Here is a 25677-nt window from a genome sequence, read left to right as displayed (position 1 = left end):
ACAGGAGCCGGGAATGGACAGGGAGGGGGCCTGTTTGAGTTGGCCAAGGCTGGGGGTGTGGAGTGGGGAGGAGGACTGGGGCAGGACACTATGTCCCCTGTCCCCCACCAGGGCTCCTGGGAGGAGCTGAGTCACACACCTCCCTCCCTATTCCCCTCCCCGCCCCCACCCCAAGCTCCCAAATCCTGGGAAAAATCTAAAGAGTTGGTGCCTGGGCTGGGGAAAAAAAAAAAAAAAAAACACGAGAGAGCTGGGTTCATACATTTGTGCTTTGCTGGATTATACAGCAGTCAGGCTGCAGTTCCTCTCTTCCCAAAGGGGGTTCTCAGCCCTTGGCTTGGGCAGTTTTCACCTAGAGGTTACCTTTGCAGCAGTGGTGGGCTTAAGATTCTGACCCAGAGATTCCTTGGGTTCCTCGCCTAAGAAAGGGTCAGGACCTGAAGATGTGAGGGTGGGATGGGGCCGGCATCACCCCACAATCGGACCAGCTGGCCTCTCCCTTGGGCTGCAGCTGGCTCTGGAGAGGGGCTTTTAAAAAAACAGCTGGGTGATTTGGGACAGGAAGTAGAGTAGCAAAATGAGGAGACTCGTGTGGAAGGAAAAAGCATTGACTCTGGGTACTTTCATTCTGAGTCCCCCAGGCCAGAGTGGGTCAGGGGCCTGGGGAAGAGAAGAGGCAGGGTTTGATTTGGGGGATTATTATTCTGGAAGGGGAGAAGTCCTGGAGGAAAAAGGCAGGAAGGGGGCGGGGAAGGAAAGTTTAGGAGAAAATCAAGGCCCCTTGGTCCCCCTCCCCCAGACTAAGATAAAGACTAGAATCCTGAAAGGTGATCTCATCACACAGAGCCAGGGCTGGGGGAAGGGGTGGGCAGGGGGTCACTGCCTTCCCTTGAGAAAGAGTCTCTTCCTCTATATTCACAGGGGATCCAGGGATAATGGGTTCTGGGTTCCAGCTTCCAGAACCTAAAGGTTGGGTGCGTTTGCAAGACGCTACCACCACCACCAACCACCCCACCCCATTCTACAATTCTTCAGGCCAGTTTGATCAAGAAGTCACTGAGGGGCCCAAAGCACCCCCCTCCCAACCACTCCCAGGCTCTTGGTCAACTGCCAGTTTCTGGGGAGGGTCTCAAAAGAGGTTTCCATACCCTACAACCAAGAAGGGGGTGTCCTGAAGTAGAATCTTCCTGGTGAGTGATCCCCAACTCCTGGGTTTTCAATTCTAGCAGCTTGGAGGAGGGGGTGAGGCGGCGTCAGTACTCGAGGAGCCCCGGTAGGTCCCCCATCAGATCAGGCTGCCAGGGAGCACTCTGAACCTCAACTCCTGAGTCTCAAATCCAGCTGGCAGGAACCCAGGCACCCAGTGGCCCGGGAAGGCAAGGGGAATCCCAGTTGGCTAGATGCCAGAGGTGTCTCCTGTCTCTTTAGACCCCAAAGTCTCCTCCCTGAAGGAATGAGGGAGACCCCCCCACACACATATACAGGCTCCCTCCTCCCTTTAGAGGTGATTCCTTTCCTCATTAGGAAATTCTCCGCTCCCTTTTTCCGACTCCTTTTCCGAGCGTTTACGTTGTACATCTGGAAAGGAGGGGGGAGGAAGGAGGGGAAAGCAGAGAGAAGGAGGGGGGAAACCCAAACCCGCCCAGTCTGACCCAGTCCAGACAACCGGCCTCCAGCTGGGGCTAAGGAAAGGGGAGTGGAGAGGTGCGGCCCCCCCCACGCCCCTTCGGGGTGGGGGGCGCGGGCTCAGCGTTCCAAGGACCCAGGAATGCCCCCCCTCTCGCCCCCCCGGCCGGCGGGGGGAGGGCTCAGCCGGGAGTTTGGCAAACTCCTCCCCGCGTTGAGTCATTCGCCTCTGGGAGGTTTAGGAAGCGGCTCCGGGTCGGTGGCCCCAGGACAGGGAAGAGCGGGCGCTATGGGGAGACGGGCACCAGGGTTCCCTCTCCACGCCGTGCAACTGCGCTGGGGCCCCCGGCGCCGACCCCCGCTGCTGCTGCTGCTGCCGCCGCTGCTGCTGCTGCTGCTGCTGCCGCCGCCACCCAGGGTCGGGGGCTTCAATTTAGACGCGGAGGGCCCAGCTGTGCTCTCTGGGCCCCCGGGCTCCTTCTTCGGCTTCTCGGTGGAGTTTTACCGGCCGGGGACGGACGGGTGAGTGAGGAGGGTTAGTGGCGGGATGGGGGCTGGGAGGGTGGGGGGCTGGAGACTGGGGGCGCGGCTGGAGTCTGGAGGGGACCAAGGCTTGAGTCTGAGAGGCGGAGTTTGGAAGGACTAGGGCTGGAGTTGGGGGCCCGCGCCAGAGTTGGGGGCCCGCGCGGGAGTAGGGAGGGGACAGTGGCCGGCGTGGAGCTGGGCGCCTGGAGTTTGAGATCAGTGGTGAGACATGTGTGGGGTGGGGAGAAGACACGAAACTGGAAGCTGGAGAGGTCTGGGCAAGGGTCTCGGGGCCAAGGAAAAGGAGGACGCACGAATGGAGAGCAGCGGGTCTCTGGCTGAGATCTGTGAGCTGCGGGGACCCGGGGCGGATGAGGGCGGAGAGGGGGCGCGGAGGCCGGGAAGGGCTTTTTGGAGCCCTGCGGGACCTCAGGTCTCCTGAGGGCCATTGTGCGGAGGGAGGACGGGTCGTGGTAGAATGAGCTGTGTGTAGTAAGAGGGGAGTCTGAGACTGAGGGGGTCCGGAGGTTAAATGGGGACCAGCCCCATCCTCCCCTCCCCCTCCGCTCAGACTAGGAAAGACCCGGGAGGGGGATGGCGGCTCCCTCCCCTTTCTCCTCGGGCTCCTACTCCGCCCACCACCCCCAATCTCCGTTCAGACGAGGGGACCCGGGAACTTGAGGAGAGTCCCGGGACCCGGGCACTGGGGGCGCCGGCGCTGTGGCGGGCTCGGCCAAGGGCGGGTGCTCGGATGTGTCGGGAGGGGTGTGTGTGCGCGCGTGAAGGGGGGTGGGCGGTTTCCCTCTTCCTCTAGCTCTTGGGAGGAAGAGAAATGCCGATTTCCTGTAGCCTGTAGTCTGGAGCTGGACTGAGACCGGACTCCAGGGCTGGGGTCGGAAGCTGGGGAGACGCGGGCTCGCTGGGCCCCAGAGCGTCATAACATAGGACATCAAGGACTGGAGAAGTCTCAAAGGAGGGTCCTCATTCCCAGCTCAGCAGGGTGACAAGCAGACCGGACCTGACCGCCTGGAAAGTGGGGAGCCCATAGACTTAGGGAAACCGGAGTTAGAGCTGAGGCAACATGGGAACAGGAGTGTTTGTTTAAATGTGGGGGGTTGGGAAGGAAGAGGAGAAGGTAGCTAGCTGCCCCTGGGCCCGGCCAGGGACTCCCAGGTGCCAGATTCCTGATCCTCCACACTAACTGGGAAATCCTCCTTCTTCTCCGTCTCTGGGCTCTGAGCTTTCCACTGGTCCCCGCCACCACCACCCCAACCCCAATGTCTCAGGGTTTGATAGAAGTTCTGTCAGAGGTGAGCTGTTTTTATATAGGATACAGTTAACTGATCTCTATGTGTTTTCTTTAATTTTTGGAGGAAAGGGGTTAATCTAGCTAATTCAATGGGGGGGGGGCACACAAATTTCTTCTTTGTCTGGAGAACGAACGTGGGGATGGGAAAAAAGAAAGATGATTAGGCCCCAGCTGTTGGTTCTGCGCTATTCAAGGTCCCCACCCAACCCCCACCCCACCCCCCCTGGCCTCCTGCCCAAACCCCATTGCATCACCCTGGCCTGGAGTCTCTGCCAGGCCTGGCCTCCCCCAGGCCCCCTCAAACTGCTTACCACAACCCTAATGGAATAGAGAAGACCCGGCAGGGAGGGGATGGGATCCTCCCCCATATCAGGGTAAATCCAGTTGTCTGGCTCTTAACCTCGCTCGTACCCCACCCCCACCTAGCTAAAGTGTCATCTCCCTTTTCCCAACACTCCTTTAAAACATCTGGACTTTCCCACACTCCCATTCCCTAGGTGTCTGTCTGGCCCCTGGCCTGATCCTACAGGCCCTAAAAGCAGTCTTCCAAACCGGGACCCCGCTTTCTCATCCTCCCCCATCCCCTCCTGCTCATCTCTCCTCCCAAGAGAACCCAGGTGTCCAGCTTGCACTCCTCCCCTCTCATTTTCTCTTACAATACACCCTTAGAATAGGGCTCTGAACAATCCACCTCCCCAGTGACTTCCCTCCCTCCACAGCTGGGCCTGCAACCCCTTCCTGCCCAGTGGTGACAAACACAGCCCCCACCTGGGGCCATCATCCTGGAGACGGAGGGCCTCAGTGTTCTTGTTCCCCCTACAACCCCTCTCACAGGAACCCTGAAACAGCATCAAAGGGCAGGGTGAGCACAAGAGAGGTTTATGTGGCAGGAAAGGGCCAAGCTTTAAGTCAGGCAGAGCTGGGCGTGCGTCCTGGCCCCACCACTTGTTCTTTGTGTGGCCTAGGGCGAGTTACTTAAGCTCTGTGTTTGTTTCGTAGTGTTTTCACGAGAATCAGACACCTAATTTATGAGCCTGTTCTGAGAACTAAATGAGACAATATATACAAAAGGCACCTGGTCCATAGAAGGTGATCAGTACACGGGAGGCATGATTTTTACAGGGTCGCTTTCTGTTTTCTGGTTTTCTCCTCCTTGGATATCACCTAGTTCTTTGTCTAACTCCCCCCCGCCCCCCGCCCGCCCCCAATCTCTTACTCGCTTCTAGTATTTGTTTATAGTAGTGGTCGTAATAATGGTCCCTCACATTCCTTCACACTGTCATATCAATTTTTCCATCGGATGGTTACAAAAATCTTTGCCTTAGAGGAAACGCTATTACCCCATTTTATATGCACATATAAAGCCGATGCTTCAGGAATTATAGAAATTGGCTTAGGGACCATTCAAGGGCAATCCATCATTTTATAGGGAGCGAATCCAAAGCTTAGAAAGAAGTGACTTGGCCCAGGTCACCAGCTGGAAAGATGCTCAGCCTTAACCCAGCTCTCTTTCTCTTCTGGTACTGCCACAACTCTTCCTCACCAAGCAGCCGGACATATCTCTTGAGAACACACTGGGGGATGTAGATGTCCTCCTGGGGCCTGGCCAGGGCTGCTATAGGACCTACAGGAGCTGGGCCCTGATCCACTTGACACTCCCCGCCCCCAATCTTGCCAGGCCAACAGAGTCAAACAGTAACCATGTATTGAACAGGAACTTGGTTAATCAGAAGCCTGGCTGGGGAGATAGTAGAGGGGAGAGAAGGGGGTAAATTGGCAACAGGGTAGACCAGAACCTTGGCCTAGGAATGAGGATTCGTGGCTTCTGGTTCTTATGTCAGGAAGGATTCCGAGTGACCTTGGCCATGTTCCCTAACTTCCTTGGTAAAATGAGAACACGGGACTAGGTCAGCAATCTCGTAATTAAGGTTTTTTCTTGGGGGCACTTGGGTGGCTCAGTCGGTTAAGCGTCCGACTCTTGATTTTGGCCCAGGTCATGATCTCACAGTTGGTGAGATTGAGCTCCACATCGGGCTCCGTGCTGGGTATGGAAACTGCTTAAGATTCTCTCCCTCACCCTCTTCCCCACCCCTGTTTGAGTGTGCTCGCGCTCTCTCTCTCTCTCTCTCTCTCAAAAAACAAACAAACAAACAAACAAACAAACCACAACAAGTTTTTTCTGTATTTTTGTTTAAAATCAAACAATATCTTTCCAGGGCATTCTGTATAAAACAGGAAAAAGAGGTTGCTCTAAAAGAAGATGGGGAGGACTGTCAGGACCAAACTGGCCTCCTCAAATGTCATGTGGCAGGAAGTCTGCAAGGAAGGCATCTGCAAGGAAGTCTTCAACCCAGTGGATGCTCTCTCTGGTGCCTTGCAGCTGTGGTGATCCGTGTCTCCGAGAACCAACTCTAGAATTTCAGGGATCTGAGGTTTCAAAAGAAATGATGGCAATGATTTCTTCCCTTGAACTCGGCATTTTGGAAGAGTTTATCTGCCAAACTGCATTTAATAAGCAATAATTAATTCCTTTTCCCTGTTGTCTTTTTTTTTTTTTATCAACTAGAAGTTAGAACAAGAAGATATCTGTAGCCGCCAATCAGAGCTTTCAACCAATTTGAGATATAACCAGCTTCCCCACATCAGTTGATATAATTATAGCCCAAAGCAGATACCCTTGAGGTTTTAACTAGCCCAGCCACCTTATCAGGTAAATGCATGATTTCCGTTAGGCTTTCTGAAATATTGAAAATAGCGCAAGGACGCTCCACTGTTACCTTCGTGGACCCCTAAGAGGGCCCAACTGTTGCCAGATTTAGGAAGCAAGAACTAGGAGAGGGAGAACAGCGATAAGCTCGGTGACGTGCCTACCCTGACACCAGGCACTTTGCTTGGCACGTGGGAGAGGGCACTGTTTATTGGGATGGAAGGGCCACTGCACCCGCAGGTATAAGTCATGGGGTGGGGACGGGCATCTGAGTCTGTGTCCCTTGCGTGCACACCACATCTCCTGAACCCTCACACAACTACAATGTACACACCCCTGGCTCACGAGCCTGTGGGCTTCCCAGGCTTTGTAAGGTCTTTCTCGCCTTCTAACCCTGCCAGGCTCCAAGCTTCTTCCACAAGCCAGCCCAGGAGCACTCAGGCTCAGCTGCTTCCCAAGAGCAAGGGGTGTGGGAAAACTGGGAGTGGGAGCAGGGTCCTTTGGCTGCAGCCCTGTGCTGTCCTGGAAAGGGAGTGTTGGAGCTCCAAGAGACTTCAAGACAACCTGTTCAACCTCTTCACCCGGAGAGAGAAGGGAAAGGATATTGCCCAAGTCCACACTGAGCTGGTGCCTGACCCAGAACTCCTGACTCATGGTCCAGTGCTCTTTTCACTGCCTCCTGTATCATAGCTATTCTCTGGGGCTGCCCCTACTAAGAGAGGCTTGCACCCCTCTCTCCTCACCCAGCCCCGGGACAGTGCACTCACTCTCTGCCTGCCACCAAGCTGTGGGTCTGGCAGCTGACTGGGTCCCTGCCTTCCAACTCGCCAGCTCCCACCCCCCTCAACTGGATGTAATGCCTGAGTGAGAGGGGTGGGGCCCTGCGGGTGGGAGACAAACGGAGAAGTGAGAGGTTGGAAACAGACAGGAAGCCACAGGCAGTAAACATTTCCTGTCCCTAGGGTAACCAGGGCTCGCACCCCACCCCCCTTCACTCCAGGAACTCTCCTCTCTGGCCCCCCTCCTGTTCCTCTGGACCCTGCCTTCTCCCTCCTCTGTTCTCATCCTCCCTTCCTCCCTGCCCACTCCTCATTTCCCCCTTCAGTACCATGGTCCTGCCCCCTCGTTGCTTCCATCCATTATTCCTCTTGAACCCCACCCCACTCACCCCTACCCTTCCTGGTCCTCTTGGAAGACACCCCTAGCTTTTGGGACCTCTACCATACTAACCCACTCGGGCTCTTTCCTGGTAAGAAAAGCTAGGGAACATACCCAAATATCAGGGAAGGGATGACACCGGGAATGTTGAAAGCTGAAGGGGAACAGAAACCAGTAGAGATGAAGAACACAAGATTTGAGATCAAGAGAGAGGATTAAAAAACCAAAACGAGGAAAGCAAGTAATCATAAGGGCAGAAGGACAGAGAGATTGAGAAGCAGTGTCTGAGGCAGGTATGGGAGGAGAGTTGAGGCCAGACTGGCAGGGACACCGGCCCAGGGGCCAGGTCCAGTTGCCCCCAGCTGCTAGATGCAGTCCTTGTGGGAGACCTTGGAGGAGAAAATCAAGAGGGCTGATGGCTGCATGGAGACCTTGGAGACAAGGGACCTCAAAGACAATGATAGAGGCAGAGTGGAAGGTGAGAAGATTGCCCAGGACCTTAACTCTGACCACCCCATTACATAGGACCCCCAGCAAAGGCAACTTTCTCCTCATCATCTCGAAGCACCGTGTTCAGAGCTAACACCCCAGGAGAGCAAGATTTGAATTCAGATTCCTAGCGATGGTGTGCGGGAAAGGGGTTCAGGGGCTGAACAGAAACCCAGCCAAGATGGGGAGCTCTACCCCAGAGCCCAGGGGAATCTGTCCTCACCATCCTCCAAGCTCCACTCTCCACTTCTACTGACTGATTCCCAAGACTCACATTTTCCTCCTACACACCCCAGGGCTGGGCAGCCCGATGCCTGGGTCTTGGCCCAGAGAAGGACTTTGGCTTGGGACAAGAGGGTAGAGGCTAGGTGAGAGGATGAGAGGACCCTGGAGCTCCAGGGGCTGCATATCTGATGCCGGCAGCTCCAGAGTGGAGATGGAGAAGATGGGGTTCGGGCCCTCTGGCGCCCCTATTCCTTTCTCAGAACTGACTCCGCTTCCTCCTCTCTTTAATAACAAGGGAAGGTGGTGGAGGGGGGTGGTTGTTGTGTTAGTGACAGCGCCACATGGGGACCGCCTGACTCCAGCCTGTGCCTCTGGCATCTGTGGCATCTTCTGAGATATAAATACAACCCAGGGGGCATCTACCCCACCCCCGGCCAGCCCCTGGCCCAGAGGCCTGGGGGGACTGGAGAAGGAGTCACTCTGAACCGCCTCTCCTTTCGCCTCCACAGGGTCAGCGTGCTGGTGGGAGCTCCCAAGGCCAACACCAGCCAGCCGGGAGTGCTGCAGGGTGGTGCCGTCTACCTCTGTCCCTGGGGCACCAGCCCGGTACACTGCACCCCCATTGAATTTGACAGTAAAGGTAACCTCCTTGGTAGGCGGGGAAGCTCAGGAAGGGACTGGGGGTGGTACTGCGGCTTGGGGGCGGGCCGAAGGGTGCCTTGAGGGAGGGGTGGAGCCTGTCCAGTTCCACGGCCACGTTCCCTCCAGGCTCTGGTGCTCCGGCTCAGTGTAGAAGCCGTGCAGCGACTCCCGTGGCACTCACACCATGTTCCCAGTCCAGCCCAGCCCAAGGAGGGCGGGCATGATTCAGAAACATGTGGCTCTCATTTCCCCTGAATCACCCACAACTCTGGGAGGCCAGGGCAGTAACACAAAGACAGGGAGAGTCACACAGACTTTTCAGTCCGTTTAACTAAGCACTGACTAAGTGACAGTGCACGCCAGGCACCGTGCTGGTGCTGCAAGGGGCTGAAACATGATGAAACCACTGCCCTCGGGGACCTCAAGGCCCAGAGTAGATGCAGAGATGGCTGGGAGGGATACAGATGGAAAGATAAACAATAACAGCTAACGAACGCTTCAAGAGCACTTGCTCTGTGCCAGGTACAGTCCTGAGCGCCCGGCATATCTTAACTCACTTAATTCACTTAATCCTTTCAGTATCATGTGAGGTATTAGCCCCATTTTATAGATGACAAAATGGAGGTTAAGTCCCTTGTCCAAAGTCAGCTAGTAAATAGTGGAGCAAGGCCATGAACTTGAGCAGTCTGGCTCCAGAGATAAAGACTGGGGTAAAGGGACGAAAAGAGAGATAAAAACACGGAGACGATGGCAGGGACAGGGATAAGATCATGAAACACATTCATTTTTTTTTTTTTTTAAGTTTAGTTATTTATTTATTTTGAGAGAGAGAGAAAGAGACAGAGAGCAGGGTAGGGGCAGAGAGAGGGAGAGAGAGGATCGCAAGCATTCTCTGCTGACAGCCCAGAGCCCAATGCAGGACTCGATCCCATGAACTGTGTGATCGCGACCCAAACCGTTATCAAGAGTCAGATGCACTCCACCATTCAACGGACTGAGCCACCCAGGCTCCCTGCCCGCCCCGCCACTTTTGTTTTTAAATCTGAAAGACAGATGAGAATCAAAGGAAAGAAAAAAACCGTACTATAGAGAGCAGAGACAGGGCTTGGAGAGATAGACGGATGCTGGGAGAGAGACATAAGGGAACAGAGATCCAGAATTGTGAGAAAGAGCCAGAAAAGAAGGGATGGGACAAGGTGCTGTTAGAGACACCGACCCAGGTACAGAGAAGCATACCCAGAGGACTGCCCTCTCGGGAAACAGCCATTCTTACTTACCACCCCCGTGGCCCCACATCACTTCAAGTGTCCCTGTCCCAGCTGGGTGAGGAGGCAGGGGCACCAGGGGACAGCAACTCTAGAAACGCTAGGTTCTGTGTGCGCACCCATGGATGCACACGTGTCAGGGAAAGGGTGAGTCAGGCTACACAAAGCAGACTCTGAAACCCCCTCCCCACTCCTCCCAGTGAGTCATGGAGCTCAGGGCTTGCAAGTGCCCGGGCACCCCCAGACTGAGAGTGGGGGCCGCTCTAGGGCTCAGCCATCCACAGCCCGGCATGACTCCCTTTTCTCACTTCTCCAAGGCTCTCGACTCCTGGAGTCATTACTGCCCAGCCCAGAGGGAGAGGAGCCTGTGGAGTACAAGTCCTTGCAGTGGTTTGGAGCGACGGTTCGAGCCCACGGCTCCTCCATTTTGGTGAGGGCTCAGCAGGCTGACAGTGGCTCTTAGTGGTGTGGTGTGGTGTGACCAGGGGAATGGAGCAGAGGCCTGAGGGAGTGGGGGGAGCCCTGTTGGACTCACCTGAAGCCCCCTCCTCCTGGGCCCCGCCAGGCCTGTGCTCCTCTATATAGCTGGCGCACAGAGAAGGAGCCGCTGAATGATCCCGTGGGCACCTGCTACCTCTCCACGGACAATTTCACCCGAATTCTGGAGTATGCACCTTGCCGCTCAGGTAGGGCAAGAGGGGGCATGTGCCCTGTGTCTGCCTCCTCCCTGTGATTCCCCACCCCGCTTAGCCTTTCTGATCACTGTCTGGTCCAGGGAGATCCTTTCTCTGGTTCAGCTCTCTCTCCTTTCCTGTGTGACCCGTCTGTGCCGGGCTCCTTCCCACCACCTTCTCCCCTCACAGATTTCAGCTGGGCCGCAGGACAGGGTTACTGCCAAGGGGGCTTCAGTGCTGAGTTCACCAAGGTAAGAGTGTGGGCTGGGAGAGATGCAGCTGTGGGTGATGTCCCAGGGGGGTCAGGACCAGATGTGGACTCCTCTCCTTCCCTCCACAGACTGGGCGCGTGGTCCTGGGTGGACCAGGGAGCTACTTCTGGCAAGGTAAGTCCTTCCTCTGCTGTCCCTTAGTCCCCTGGCACACAGCCTCTCATCCTTCTTCCAGTCTGAGGTCACCATCCTTCCCTCTTCCCTCTCTGTCCAGATTTTCCTCTCCCTTCCTTGAAACTTTTGTACCCTTTTCCACCACCCTCCACAAGCTTCCCTTCCTGGAACCAGACTTCTGCAATCCCACCCAGTCAGTTCCTGGCGCCCCCCTCCCTGCCACCCTCCTCCTCCGTCCGTCCAGCTCCTCACCCCCTTCCCCAGGCCAGATCCTGTCGGCCACCCAAGAACAGATTGCCGAATCCTATTACCCCGAGTACCTGATCAACCTGGTTCAGGGGCAGCTGCAGACCCGCCAGGCCAGTTCCATCTACGATGACAGCTACCTGGGTGAGCGAGCCCCAGGGAGGAAATAGGGGGGAAGAACCTCCGGTGGTCTTGTCCCAACCCCTGCACCCCCCCCCCCACCTCTCTTCTTCCATTCGGGCATCCTTTGTCCCCCTGCCCCACTTGTGTGCAGGCTGTGTAGGAAGGCCCAGTAGGGTTGGGGAAGGAACTGAAGGATGGGCCACAGCAGAGGGGTCCCCCCAGGAATACTAATATCCACCCATCCTGTCCCCCAGGATACTCTGTGGCTGTGGGTGAATTCAGTGGTGATGACACAGAAGGTGAGTGTGTCTCCAGGTGGGGGCCAAGGGAGGGGACGAATGGAGACCCAGGACCTAGGGCCACAGGAACCCAGACACCATGCTGGTCGGATTTCCCCTTCCCCTCCCTTAGCCCACAACTTTCTCTTCTTTTGCAGACTTTGTCGCTGGCGTGCCCAAAGGGAACCTCACTTATGGTTATGTAAGACCCAACTTGACCTTCCCTCCCTCTCCCCTTCCCCTCCCCTGGTTAATCTCAAAGAACCATGCATGGCAGTTTGTGAGGGTTCAAAAAGCGGATCAGAACACAGGCTCTGGAGGCAGACCTGGGTTCAAGTACTGGCGTTTACTCTGAATGAGTCATTCTGTTATTTATTCATATACCCCCCGCTGCATTCCACAAAATCCCCAGACCTACTTAGCCTCTCTGAGCCTCATTCTTCTCTGTAGAATGGGATAATAATAGTTCTGACCTCACGAGGCTCTTGTAAGGATGAAATGAGATAACGCCTGTGAAAGTTCTTAGTGAACTACGAAGCAGTGTACAATTGGTAGCTGTTATTATTAGACCGTGACAAGCGCTTTAGAAAGGACACAGATAAGACGGCCATAGGAGTTCATTCAATTAACAACATTTATGAAGGCCAGGTCAAAGATAAGAAGATGAAAAAGACACCGTACCCCATCTCGTAAGGTGCTTCTAATCAAGTATGTAAGATAAGACACACATACAATTATAATCCAAGGTGTATCTACTATACACGATCTCGCCGCTGCGTCAGGCTCTGTCCTCTCATGATGTGTATTCTTCACAACAAGCTTCTGGGGGTAGATAATACCATACACATTTTCCATGTGAGAAAGCTGAGGCTCTGAGACCAAGTAAGTGGTTTAAGATCACCCAGTTAGTAAGGGGCTGGAGAGAGATTTGAAACTAGATCCGTCTTGGTCCAAAGTCAGCGTTCTTTCTGCACAATGAGAAGTTTCAGAAAAGCAGTTAAGAGGATATAGCAGTTAAGAGGAAGGAATAGCCTACTTTTCTAGGGCAGGAATGGATCGGAGAAGGTTCTTCTTTTTTTTTCTTTGCTTTTCCTTTTTAAGGTACATCCAAATTAGTTAGCATCTAGTGCAACAATGATTTCAGGAGTGGATTCCTTAATGCCCCTTGCCCATTTAGCCCATCCCCCCTCCCACAAACCCTCCAGGAACTCTCTGTTGGTTCTCCATATTTAAGAGTCTCTTTTGTCCCCCTCCCTGTCTTTATATTATTTTTGCTTTCCTTCCTTTGTGTTCATCTGTTTTGTCCCCCATATAAGTGAAGTCGTATGATATTTGTCTTTCTCTGACTAATTTCCCTTCACATAACACCCTCTAGTTCCATCCACGTAGTGGCAAAGGATCAGAGAAGGTTCTATGAAGGATCTGTGGAGATGTGGCAAGAGGGCATCCTAGACAGGAGCATGGCAGAAATGGAAAAAAGTCAGGCCATTGTAGCAGACTCGTGGGCTGACTGAGCATGAAGGGAATAAGGAAAGGTTGAGGAAAAACAGATTAGTTGGGGCCAGATTCCCCAGGGCATCCATCAGAGGACCAGTCGAGAAGTTGAGAATTTGGGCAGCGGCTGCAGGGAATCACTCTGGGTTTCCAAGCCAGAAGTGCCCCTCCTGGATCCACTCTGGGACCATCAGTCTGACTGCGGCAGTCGGGGCAGGGTGATGGAGGCAGGATGAGAGCCGGGGGGCCGTCCAGCAGTCTGGGAGAGGACTCACCCCAGAGTAGGAGCAGCAAGAGTGGGGAAGGGGGCAAGGAGCCAAGCGACCAGGGGACTGGTGGGGCCAGTCACTGAGGGGAGACCAAAGGGAGACATGAGCTGTTTGTGGTTTGGGAGGCCTGAAGGATGAGGGATGCCTGAGGTCTCAGGGTGCATTCAGTCGTTCAACTAATAATTACTGTCTGCTGCTCACCGAGCACGACTTCAGGCTCTGGGGAGAAAGCAAAGGACAAAACCAAACTCCTGCCCCCGCTGGTCTTCTATTCTAGTGGGTAGAGATGGACAACAGACAGACAAACGTAACCTCTGTCAGTAGTTGATAAGTGATGGAGAAAAATAGTGAGGGTGCCTTGTGGTGGAGCTTCCTGGCAAAGAGATGGGGGTGTGAGAGCAAAGTCAGGAGGGAATTAACAAACAAGCGGTCTGTGTCTCCAGCAAATGCCTTCCCCCTGAATATCCTGTACCTGTTTGTTCTCTACCCATGGGATGGTCTGGGAGTCCGGGACCAATGGGTATATCTCATCATCCCCAGGTCACCATCCTCAATGGCTCGGACATCCGATCCCTCTACAACTTCTCAGGGGAACAGGTGAGGACACACCCCACACACAACCCAGCCTGGCCCTCTGCCAACCAAGTCCCAGGCGTAAGCCAGTGAGCCCAGGCTCCCTGGAGTCTCTGACCTCCCCAGCCACAGTCCCTGCTGATCCTGTTGAGTGACCTCCTACTTCTGACCCAGTGCTGCCTCTGTGTCCACCCCCACCCCAGATGGCGTCCTACTTCGGCTATGCAGTGGCTGCCACAGACGTCAACGGGGATGGGTGAGTAGTGGGAAGAGGGCACACTACGATGCCCTTCCCAGATCCAAGACCGAAGAGCGGGGGGTAGGACAGAAAAATCCAAGGAGAGTTTTTCTCCAGGCTTTTGCTCTGGGTTCTCCTCCTGTGCTGTCATCTCCTTGCTCAGGAGCAAGGAGAGAGCTGAGAGCTAAAAGACCACAAGATCTCAAGTCTTCTCACTTCGGTGGGCAAGAGCCTGGGATCCAGGAGACCTAAGATGTCCTGGCACTGGGACTGGGGAGGTGGCAAGGCAGGGTATCAGGGTGCCTAGCTTTTCCCCTTCCCTCAGGCTGGACGACTTGCTGGTGGGGGCGCCTCTGCTCATGGAACGGACAGCTGATGGGCGGCCTCAGGAAGTGGGCAGGGTCTACATCTACCTGCAGAACCCGGCTGGCATGGAGCCCACCCCCACCCTCACCCTCACTGGCCATGATGAGTTTGGCCGATTTGGCAGCTCCTTGACGCCCCTGGGGGACCTGGACCAGGATGGCTACAATGGTAAGCACCAGAGGTCCCAGGAGCTGAGGAGGAGTCTGGAGCCTGAGTCAGAAGAGGTTTGGGGAGAGGCCGGCTGTCAGCTAAGATACCCAGACCCCCCAGTGACTTCCCTAGGAGGTGTGTTGACTTTAACCCCACTGTCTAGGTCTTGGGGCTTGAGTGATTGGAAAACTGGGAATGACAGATGGAAAAAAAAAAAAAAAAAAAAAAACCCACTCCTGGGTTCTGGGATCTGGTGGTAGAGATTTGGATTCTTGGATTCCTGGCCTCCAGACTAGTGTGTGTTCTGTGTCTTGCAGATGTAGCGATTGGAGCTCCCTTTGGTGGAGACACCCAGCAGGGAGTTGTGTTTATATTCCCTGGGGGCCCAGCGGGGCTAGGCTCTAAGCCTTCCCAGGTTCTGCTGCCCCTGTGGGCAGCCGGCCACACGCCGAACTTCTTTGGCTCCGCCCTTCGAGGAAGCCGAGATCTGGATGGCAACGGATACCCTGGTGAGTAGTGTCCCAGGCCCCTCTCACCTGAGAACTCTCCTGGTCCCGGACCCTTACCCCCACTTCTGCATTTTCCTAAGCTCCTGGGTGCAGTTCTAGGATAATGCCACCAGGTGGTGCTGTCCCCTCGCCTCGGCCTCCTTTGAGCAATGACACTAGAGAGGGTTAGGAAAGGAGGACCTTAATGTGGGGCTCGCTGTAAGGGGTAGTTTCTGGACTTCTTGCAGATCTGATCGTGGGGTCCTTTGGTGTGGACAAGGCTGTGGTGTACAGGTATGAATTCCAGGGGAGAAGTGGGAACTGGGGAACTTCTCAGATGGGCTAAGGCTGGGAAAGTGTACAAAGGCCACTGGCTTCCCGGGGCTTGGGCATCAGCTTCCTGTGCCCAGGGTTCCAGAGGAGTCTTAGTTCTCTTGACCCCATATCCACTCTTGGCAGGGGTCGCCCCATCGTCTCTACCAGTGCCTCCCTCACCATCTTCCCTGCCATGTTCAACCCAGAGGAGCGTAGCTGCAGCTTGGAGGGGAACCCTGTGGCTTGGTGAGCAGGGGCCCAGGAGATTACAGAGACTGAGTCTGGAATACCTCAGTCTGGGCTTGGACGTGGGCAGAGAAACCAAGTCTGTGGTAGGGGACGAAAGGAGGTGCCCCAGTCTGGGTCTTTCTAGGGGGGAGCCGGAGGCTAGGGGGCCCGTTCACCAGCTTTCCTCTTGGTCTTCCTCCAGCATCAACCTTAGCTTCTGCCTCAATGCTTCTGGAAAACATGTTCCTGACTCCATTGGTGAGAGAGACTGTCTGAATCTCTTAGGCCTTGGGATACGGGGTGGGGAGGAGGGGGAGGGGACCTTGGCACCTCCCTTCTCTCTGAATAGGTTAGGAGGGAAAGACAGATTCTCCTGAACATATGTTCCTGGCTGCAGGCTTCACAGTAGAACTCCAGTTGGACTGGCAGAAGCAGAAGGGGGGAGTACGGCGGGCACTGTTCCTGGCCTCCAGACAGGCGACCCTGACCCAGACCCTACTCATCCAGAACGGGGCACGGGAGGACTGCAGAGAGATGAAGATCTACCTCAGGGTATGGCCCAAAGGCGGAGAACAGACTGGCCTGGGGAGGGCGTCACAGAGAACTGGGGCCCCTCTTGGAAAAAAAAAAGAGAGAGAGAGAGATTAGGAGAGTCCAATGAGAGGCTTAGGATTTTGGGGGCAAGGAAAGGGGCCCTTCTGTCAGAGGAACTGGGAAGCAGGCTGTCAGGGCCTCAGAAACAAAGTGGATGGTCAAGTTTGGGCACCTGGATTCTTGAGGGCCCTGCATGGGCCAAGAGACATGTGAGAGGCTGAGGAGCAGGGCCACCAAGTCCCCAATGCCTCCTGACACAGCGAACCCTCTTCCCCACCCCCAGAACGAGTCGGAATTCCGAGACAAGCTCTCCCCAATTCATATCGCCCTTAACTTCTCCCTGGACCCCCAAGCCCCTGTGGACAGCCATGGCCTCCGGCCAGTCTTACATTACCAGAGCAAGAGCCGCATCGAGGACAAGGTGAGGAGATGGGGGAGCGATGAGACCCGGGAGGAAAGAGACCTGGGCACCTTGGGGCAGTGCCCTGGAGCGGGGAGCCTTCAGCCCAGGAGGAGGTCTAAAGTCCGCCTCTCAAGGCTAACCTGCTCCCCAGGCTCAGATCCTGCTGGACTGTGGAGAAGACAATATCTGTGTGCCAGACCTACAGCTGGAAGTGTTTGGGTAAGTGAAAGCCAACAGCAAGCTGGGGGATTCCAAGATGCCAGGGTCGCATAGCAGAACATGTGGTGTTTGGAAGCACTTGGCACCTGAAAAGGTAGAATAGGGACATACTAGCAAGCTGTGTGACCTTAGGAAGTCACTCAACTTCTCTGAGCTTCAGCTTCTTCATCTGTATAGTGGGAATAATAGCATCCATTTCTCTGCCTTTTTGGAAGGACTAAATGAAATAATCTACATAAAACATCTGGCCTACTTCTGGCCATAGAGTTGGAACGCAGTAAATGGTATCTGTTATTATTATTATTTATTATTGTTATGGTTCATTGTCCTGATTTGGGGATTAATTTCTCAGTGTCCTTTGCCCCGTGTTCCCCCTCCAGGGAGCAGAACCACGTGTACCTGGGTGACAAGAACTCCCTGAACCTAACTTTCCACGCCCAGAACGTGGGTGAGGGCGGCGCCTATGAGGCCGAGCTTCGGGTCACAGCCCCTCCAGAGGCTGAGTACTCAGGACTCGTCAGAAACCCAGGGGTGAGAGGGGATTCTGAGGCAGGGTTTGGGAGGAGACCCCGTCAGAGGGGCACCAAAGCTTTACCTATACCCACCCCACCTCCAGAACTTCTCCAGCCTGAGCTGTGACTACTTTGCTGTGAACCAGAGCCGCCTGCTGGTGTGTGACCTGGGCAACCCCATGAAGGCAGGAGCCAGTGTAAGTCTGGCACAGGAGTGAAGATCTGAGAAGACAGTGACCAGCCTTTCCAGAGCACAGCTGTGGAATAGGGAAGGGGGCTGGAACTGGGATGAGGCAAATGCCCAGTCTGACAGGCTCCTTTGTCCTCCCTCCTTGTCCCGCAGATCTGGGGGGGGCTGCGGTTCACAGTCCCTCATCTCCGGGACACAAAGAAAACCATCCAGTTTGACTTCCAGATTCTCAGGTAGGGAACCAGTGGGGCCGGTGGGGCGGGGCCTGGTGCAGGGGGCGGGGCCTGGTGCAGGGGGCATTCTCCTTAGCTGGGCTCCAGCACTGCCTCAGTCTCTCCTCCATCCCACAGCAAGAATCTCAACAACTCCCAAAGCGAAGTGGTTTCCTTCAGGCTCTCAGTGGAGGCTCAGGCCCAGGTCTCCCTTAACGGGTAAATTCCCCCAGGGCAAAAATGGGGCCTTTCTGGGAGGGGAGATACTTCTAGGAAAGGGTGCATATGGAATCCCTTCCACTGTCCTCTAAACCACCCTCCTCTTTAGTGTCTCCAAACCCGAGGCAGTGCTATTCCCAGTGAGCGACTGGCATCCCCGAGACCAGCCTCAGGAGGAGGGAGATGTGGGTCCTGCTGTCCACCACGTCTATGAGGTGAGGGACGGTCAAGGCGGGGGCAGGGAGGCACTGGGCTGGTTCGGGGCAGGCTGCTGGGAGTGGAGGGGTGGGACCAGAATGAATGACAGGGAAAGGGGAGCCACTCACTGTAAGTGACTGATGGCTGGGACTAGAGAGAGGGACTGAAGAGAAGAGAGGAGGGAGGGGGAGGGATAGGCAAAGGCCTGGACAGGTTCCTTGTGAGGGAAAGCCAGAGGAGAGACCAGCCAGTTAAGTGACTTGGAAGGGAAGGATGGATCCATCTCCAAGAGTGTTGGCTGGAGAGGATTTTGTCTCCACCTGTTGATCTCCTCCTTCACTTCCGAGGTGGGAGACATGCAGGAGGGGAAGGCGGGCCGTAGTGTCCCAGGGTCTCAATAGGGCAGAAGCCTTCCCTTCCTTCTCAGGATGATTGTGTTCTCCTCTCCTCAGCTCATCAACTTGGGCCCCAGCTCCATTAGCCGGGGTGTGCTGGAACTCAGCTGTCCCCAGGCTCTGGAAGGTCAGCAACTTCTCTACATGACCAGGGTTACAGGACTTGGTAACTGCACCACCAGTCACCCCCCCAACTCACAGGGCCTGGAGGTGAGAGGCCTGGAGACTGGCATGGGGAGAGGGACCAAGGTTAGGGGGGTTGAAGAAGGTCCCTGGAGGCCTGGAAGAACAAGGATGTGCCTGAAGCTTAGGACCGAGGTCACTGAACAAGGGGCAGAAGGACCACAGACACCTCAAGGCTGTGGGAGGGAAAAAGACCATTTTATACACAGCCTAGAATATCCTTCCCTTCCTTCCGGCCCGGGCATACCTCTAGGGCCCATCTCTGTCCCACCTTCTCTGAGAAGGCCCCTTCAGACCTGTTTCCCTGGGACCTAATGCCTGGTTTAAAGTTTGTTTACCCATTGGCAACATTTAATTAAATGAGTGTCTACACTGAACACTGTTATAGGCTCAGGAAATATCTCACCGAACAAAACTAACAAGGCCCCCACTTTCATGGAGCTTACATTTTAGTAGAAGGTAATAGACAATTAAAATGAAATAAATAAATAAATAAATAAATAAATAAATAAAATGAAAAAGGGAGGGGCGCCTGGGTGGCTCAGTCAGTTGAGCACCCGACTTCAGCTCAGGCCATGATATCAGGGTTCGTGAGTTCAAGCCTCACATCGGGCTCTCTATGCCCCCCACCCCCGTCTCTCTGCCCCTCCACAACTAACACTCTCTCTCTCTCAAAAATGAATAAACATTTTAAAAAATTACATTTACATTATATTACATTACATTAAAAAGGGAAAGATTAACAGGTACTGAAAAGTAATCGACATGCAATGTTAACATGGAAAGGCTAGGGGACCAGAGTCTTTTAATGAAGTCATCAGGGAAAATCTCTTGAGAAGGTAACAGTTGAACTGAGGCCTCAAAGACAAGGATGAACCTGCTTGTGAAGACTCAGGAAAGAGCATTCCAAGCAGAGAACAGCCAGTGCAAAGGCCCTGAGGCAGGGATGGGAACCTAACTATTTACTTACACATCTTGTAAACTCCAAGGACCAAGTTTAGTTCGTGTCTGTATTTCAACACCGAGCTTGCTGCCTTGCCATAGGAGATGGTCACTGGATGGACGAAAAGAACAGATTGAAAAAAAACATAGGTTGAAGCTGCTCTGGAACCCAGGTGCTGGCTGACTTCAACACTGTGATGGGGCAAGAGTGGTCCCTAATGGTCTCTTTCTTCTTCCAGTTGGATCCTGAGGGTTCCCAGCACCACCTGCTACAGAGACGGGAAGCTCCAGGCCGGAGCCCTGCCTCCTCAGGACCTCAGATCTTGGTAAGTCACACTGGGACTTGGGTTCTCAGAGCCACCAGAAGGGCAGAACTCCACATTCAAGTCTCTCCTTTCTTCCCAGAAATGCCCCGAGGCAGAGTGTTTTAGGCTGCGTTGTGAGCTCGGGCCACTGCACCGGCAAGAGAGCAGAAGTCTGCAACTGCATTTTCGAGTGTGGGCCAAGACCTTCCTGCAAGTGAGGGAGCCTTACCTCAGCCCTGACCCTTGACCTTCAGAGCCTTCTGATCTTCCCCTCCCTTTCCCTAGTGCTTAAGCCAACTCCTTTGGTGAATGGGACCCAGGCACTCCCACTCCCATCCCTCACCCTCCTTTAGACTGGGCTGTGTGTCCTTTGTGCCACCTGGTGGCCACACTGGGAGTGACAGCTTCCCTCTCCGGGCCCGTTCAGAGGAGGGAGAACTGGAGAGAGACCAGCATGCAGAGAATGATAAAAACAACAGAGATGGAAGATGAATCCATAGTGGAGAGGCAAGCAGATGTAGGAATAGTAAAGAGCAGTTATTTACTGAGCAAACGCTGTGGGCCAGGCAGTGTCCTGGCTGCTTAACCCTATCAATGATTCAAAAAACTTTAAAATATATATATTTTTTTTTTAATGTTTATTTATTTTTGAGAGCGAGACAGAGAAAGAGACAGAGCATGAGTGGGGGAGGAGCAGAGAGAGAGGGAGACACAGAATCCAAAACAGGCTCCAAGCTCTGAGCTGTCAGCACAGAGCCCAAAGCAGGGCTCAAACCCACAAACCGTGAGATCATGACCTGAGCCAAAGCCAGACACTCAACCAACTGAGCCACCCAGGCACCCCTCAAAAAACCTTTTTATTGAACATGCCATCATCTAATTATGCATTATTTAGTTACACCTATTTAATTACACATCTGTTATCTCATATAAGGAACACAGATATTCAGGAGAGAATGGGTCCAAAATAGGAAAGATCACAACCTGAGCCAGATCATGGGGAAGCCCCTGTGTCCTCTAGATCCTAAGGGGGGCTTCCCCGAACACCTTGTCCCCACCCACAGCGGGAGCACCAGCCATTCAGCCTGCAGTGTGAAGCCGTGTATGAAGCCCTGAAGATGCCTTACCGAATCCTGCCTCAGCAGCTTCCCCGAAAGGAACTTCAGGTGAACCTGGGCCAGAGGTCTGGGCCAAGGACACCAGGGCTTGGAGTACTGGGCCTGGCACTAAAACAGGGACGTGGGTGGGGGCCGGCCTCGTTATTGTAAAATATGTTTATTGAGCATTACTAGGTGCCAGAGCCTGGGCTGGATCCTGGAGATATAACGATTAGCAAGATGGACAGAGTATCTTCACTCCTGGAGTTCACAGTCGAGTGGGCAATGAGAACACAGTGTGACAAGTGCCAGGATATTTAAGGGAACACATCACGGGGACAGTGAAACGCAGTCTTGCAGGGTCAGGAAAGGCTTCCTGGAGGAAGTGATGTTTCAGCCGAGACCTGAAGAATAAACAGGAACTACCAAGCTAATTAGTCAGGAAAGGTATATTCTCTGGGGAGGGGAGTCAGCAGGGGTGAAGACCCAAAAGTAAGAGACAATGACGCACCTTTGAGGAATTTAAACTTTATAACGTCCAGAATTGCGTTAGGCCAACATGGGAGGTAAGAGGTGGGTCTTGGTCCGATGGCAAGTGGCAGCCAAGCGTAGGGTGGGGAGAACTAAGGACCCTTCAGTGACCTCTCCTGACTTGCTTCCTAGGTGGCCACGGCTGTGCAGTGGACCAAGGCAGAAGGCAGCCACGGTGTCCCATTGTGGATCATTATCCTAGCCATCCTCATTGGCCTCCTGCTCCTAGGTCTGCTCATCTACATCCTCTACAAGGTCAGCCACATCCTACCCGTGACTTGGCTGCCCTTTTGTCAGGTTCTGCCCTTAACCCAATGTAGTCCCAAGCATCTATCTCCAGACCAGTTCTCCAGCCACGTGCCCCTACCTCTGCCCTGGCCACAGGCATGCCATCCTGACCCTGCCTGTCGGATCCTTCCCTTCTAAACCGCTAGCTCAGAAAGAGTCTCTTGACCCAAGCTGCTAAGCTTGCCTGGACTTAAAAAAGCAATGTTACTCACAAGTGGCAAATATGTGGCATTTGTGATATCACTTCCTACAAAAACTAATGGCAGCCATCACCACTTGACTATACCCTAGAAGTGGCCTTAGAATCCTTCTCAAGAGGCAGCTACTATTAAGCAGTCAGACTTGGATCTTGAATTCAAAACTATTCGCCAGCCCTGGCCTAACTGGGGGCAATTTCACAGCACTGATGAACGAACCCTGTGTACCAAAAGCACTCCCAGCATTAGCCCTCCTGGCCCATTGGACCTACTGGAGAGATAGTCTTTTTTTTTTTTTTTCTTAATGTTTACTTATTTATTTATTTTGAGAAAGAGAGAGGGAGAGAGTGCACACGCGCATGGGGGAGGGCCAGAGAGAAGAAGAGAGAGAATCCCAAGCCGTACACACTGTCAGCATGGAACCCAGTGCGGGGCTCGAACTCACAAACTGTGAGATCATGACCTGAGCCAAAATCAAGAGTCGGACATTTGGGGCACCTGGGTGGCTCGGTCATTAAGCATCCAACTTCGGCTCACGTCGTGATCTCACAGTTCATGAGTTCCAGTCCCACACTGGGTGAGCTCGAGCCCCCGTGGGTCCTGCTTCTCTCTTTCTTTGCCCCTTGCTCACTTGTGACCTCTCTCTCTCAAACTAAAAAAAAAAAAAGTCGGACACTTAACTGACTGAGCCACCCAGGCACCCCTGGAGAGGGAATCTTAACAGCCAGGAATTTAGGCCACTTTCCCAAGATGGGGAGATTAGAAGCACTAGAATCATCTTCATTTCTGCTTAGGATAAGATCTGGGGAGAAATGGAAGCCAGAATATCTAAACTCTCCCTTCTTCCCCCCTCTCATTAGCTCGGATTCTTCAAACGCTCCCTCCCATACGGCACCGCCATGGAAAAAGCTCAACTCAAGCCACCAGCCACCTCTGATGCCTGACTCCTCCCAGTCCCAGACTCCCAAGCCTCAAGGCCCAGTCCCCCCACCCTCAGTCTACTGACAGGGAGGGGGCTGGGCACTTCCTGAAGGTGCTGAGGGCCAGGGAGAAGCTCCTCTCCCCAGCCCAGAGACATACTTGAAGGGCCAGAGCCGGGAGGTGAGGAGCTGGGGATCCCCTCCCCCCATGCACTGTGAAGGACCCTCGTTTACACATGCCCTCCTCATGGAGAGGGGAACTCAGATCCAGGGATAGAGGCCCCAGCCTCCCTGCAGCTTTTGCATTTTGGAGAGAGTTTCCTGAAAACAACTTGGAACCAGACCTGGGGAATCCAGTCCCAGTTATCTGGGCCAGATGTGCCACCAGGACTTACTGTCCAGCTCCAGCCTGCAAAGATCTATTCTCAGCCTTGCCAGAGATCCACAGGAAGCCCCCCAGCTAAGAACCTGGAACCTGGGGAGTGAGACCTGGAAGTTCTGGACAGCCCCCACCCCAGTGGGCCGACAAGGAAACACTAACCGTGGATGGTGCCCCAGGCCCAGCTCAGGACAGATCCCAAACGAGGATCGATGCTGGCTCAGAACCAGCTCCAAGGGGACTCAGAACTTTAATGGGGCCAGATCGAACCTGGGGCCTGGGGTTGATCTGGGACTCAGACTCAGACATTGGGAACCTAACCAAGCCGATCCAGGACTACATTTGAGCCTGTTCCAGACCTGGGCCTGGAGGCCCAATCCACCTCTGACTCAGAAGAAGTCAGGAATTGCCCAGGACCCTGAAGGGGCCATGATGGCAACAGATCTGGAACCTCAGCCTGGCCAGACGCAGGCCCTCCCAGTCCCCCAGAAAAAGGGGAGCCCACTGTCCTGGGCCTGCAGGATTTGGGTTCTGCCCACCAGCTGCACTGACGCTGCCCCTTCTCTCCCTGCCCAACCCCCCCTCACCTCAGCTCCGGACATCCGGGACTTATTTAAACTCTGTTGCAAGTGCAATAAACCCGGCCCGGTGCCCCCACTGACCAGAGCCGGAATTTGTGTCCTACCCCACTCTTTCCAAGCCCATCCTGGAACCAGATGGCTCAGTGGATAGGAAATGTCTGTTTTTCACAGCTTTTTTCCACTGGGAGCCAGGAGTATGACCCCCAGGAACTATAGAACCACTTTTTGGGTTCCCTTCTCTCAGGTGAAAGAGATGATGTGATGATGGAAGGGGGGAATGGAGGACTTGACTCCTCTGCCCGTCACCCAGCTCCACCAGATCTGGTTCCCAGCGCCTCCCGGAGAGAAGGGAAAGAATTCCTTCTTTTTGGGTTTGAGCACTAGGGAAGAGTGCAAAGGGGGAGGTCCAAGTTGAAGGTGGAGGACGATGGTCCAGAATGCTCACCTGGGCTTCCCTAAATCAGAATAATGAAGTGGCTTGAGAGAAAAAGCCACAAAACTAAATCAGAAGAAAGCCAGTGAGGTTTTTGTTTTGTTTTGTTTTGCTTTCACTGCTTATTGTATACTGGTAGGTAGAGAGGGTGTTAAATAGTTTGCATACCTTATCTCATTTCGTTTCTCTATCCATAGTCCTGTGAAGTGGGTACAATTAACCCCATTTACATGAGGGAAAATTGAGGTCCAGAGAGGTTATATAACTTTCCCAAGGTCACCCAGTGAGTGCGAGAGCATAGTCGAATTTAGCCTTGTCTGACTGTGAAAGCCCTCATTCTTAACCAACATGGTTTAGGTCTTTGAAGAGAAATCAAAGTAAGGGAGCCCCTCAGGGTCCTCTGTCTTTTCAAGGACTGTCCTAATGTGCCACAAGAGGGAGGAGAGGGGTGAAGAAATTCTAATGGATTATCGGAGGCAGATGTCCATGTCATGCTAGACCAGAATTCAGCCACCAGAGGGCAGCATAGCCACAAATTTGTGGGAATTTGGGGGATGGAGAGTGCGTGAAGTCCATCTCGTTCTCTTTCCCCATCGCCGGGGTTATTCTTTTTAACTTAAGCTCCTGCCTAGCAGTGCCTACGTCACCTTAAAAATATCTCTCCTGGGAGACCAAGGCTGCTGCACACTCTAATCCGTGACTTCTTGATAATTCTGTACCCTAGAACTTCTTCCCAGAACCCATAAATGAAGAGGGACTGATAAGGAGGAAGAGACCTAGTGAGGCCAAGAGCTACCCAGTATTTCCAAGGATTGCAGCTGAAGCATATAACAAGACACTGGGAATTCTCAAGGAAGGAAATCTCATACTCCCCTTCTTGGCGGAGGGCTGGGATTGGCATCATCCAAATTCCAGGGGGCAGATCTGAGATTTCTTACACCATCAGCAGGAGGAAATGAGGAGGGGAAGTGAACTGTGACCACTCAGCTGGGTCATGGGTGTGTCTGTGTAGTGCCTGTACCTTTGAGTCTCAGAGAGTGACAAGGTCTCTCCTGAGGGTGCACAACATAAGGAAGGAATTCCTTGGGCTCAGAAATGCCGCAGT

General features: G+C 53.9%; 1 protein-coding gene across 1 annotated transcript; it reads left to right on the top strand.

Annotated features, from left to right (window-relative positions):
• Positions 1–1812: 1812 nt before the first annotated feature.
• Positions 1813–24242, top strand: ITGA5 (integrin subunit alpha 5). The gene is made up of 30 exons (XM_042992445.1): positions 1813–2148; positions 8549–8679; positions 10264–10376; positions 10512–10632; positions 10810–10871; positions 10961–11006; positions 11271–11396; positions 11630–11674; positions 11812–11855; positions 13957–14013; positions 14193–14245; positions 14553–14761; positions 15061–15252; positions 15480–15525; positions 15691–15792; positions 15977–16032; positions 16172–16326; positions 16652–16789; positions 16923–16990; positions 17371–17521; positions 17607–17699; positions 17846–17925; positions 18043–18123; positions 18233–18338; positions 18774–18926; positions 20081–20167; positions 20247–20360; positions 21211–21312; positions 21907–22029; positions 23120–24242. Exons 1-30 carry the CDS (start codon positions 1916–1918, stop codon positions 23201–23203), a joined length of 3171 nt encoding a protein of 1056 aa, XP_042848379.1. The 5' UTR covers positions 1813–1915; the 3' UTR covers positions 23204–24242.
• Positions 24243–25677: the final 1435 nt, after the last annotated feature.

The sequence above is a fragment of the Panthera tigris genome, chromosome B4 (genome assembly GCF_018350195.1).
Source record: "Panthera tigris isolate Pti1 chromosome B4, P.tigris_Pti1_mat1.1, whole genome shotgun sequence".
Taxonomy (NCBI): domain Eukaryota; kingdom Metazoa; phylum Chordata; class Mammalia; order Carnivora; family Felidae; genus Panthera; species Panthera tigris.
Note: the sequence above shows the minus strand (reverse complement) of the source record. Positions and strands in the feature narration are given on the sequence as shown.

What these genes read in the sequence shown, in the direction of transcription:
- ITGA5 (XM_042992445.1), top strand. Translation starts at nt 1,916, where the DNA reads ATGGGGAGACGGGCACCAGGGTTCCCTCTCCACGCCGTGCAACTGCGC. An exon ending in GTATGCACCTTGCCGCTCAG is followed by an intron (nt 10,633 to 10,809) that starts GTAGGGCAAGAG and finishes CTCCCCTCACAG; the next exon opens with ATTTCAGCTGGGCCGCAGGA. An exon ending in CCTCAGGACCTCAGATCTTG is followed by an intron (nt 20,168 to 20,246) that starts GTAAGTCACACT and finishes CTTTCTTCCCAG; the next exon opens with AAATGCCCCGAGGCAGAGTG.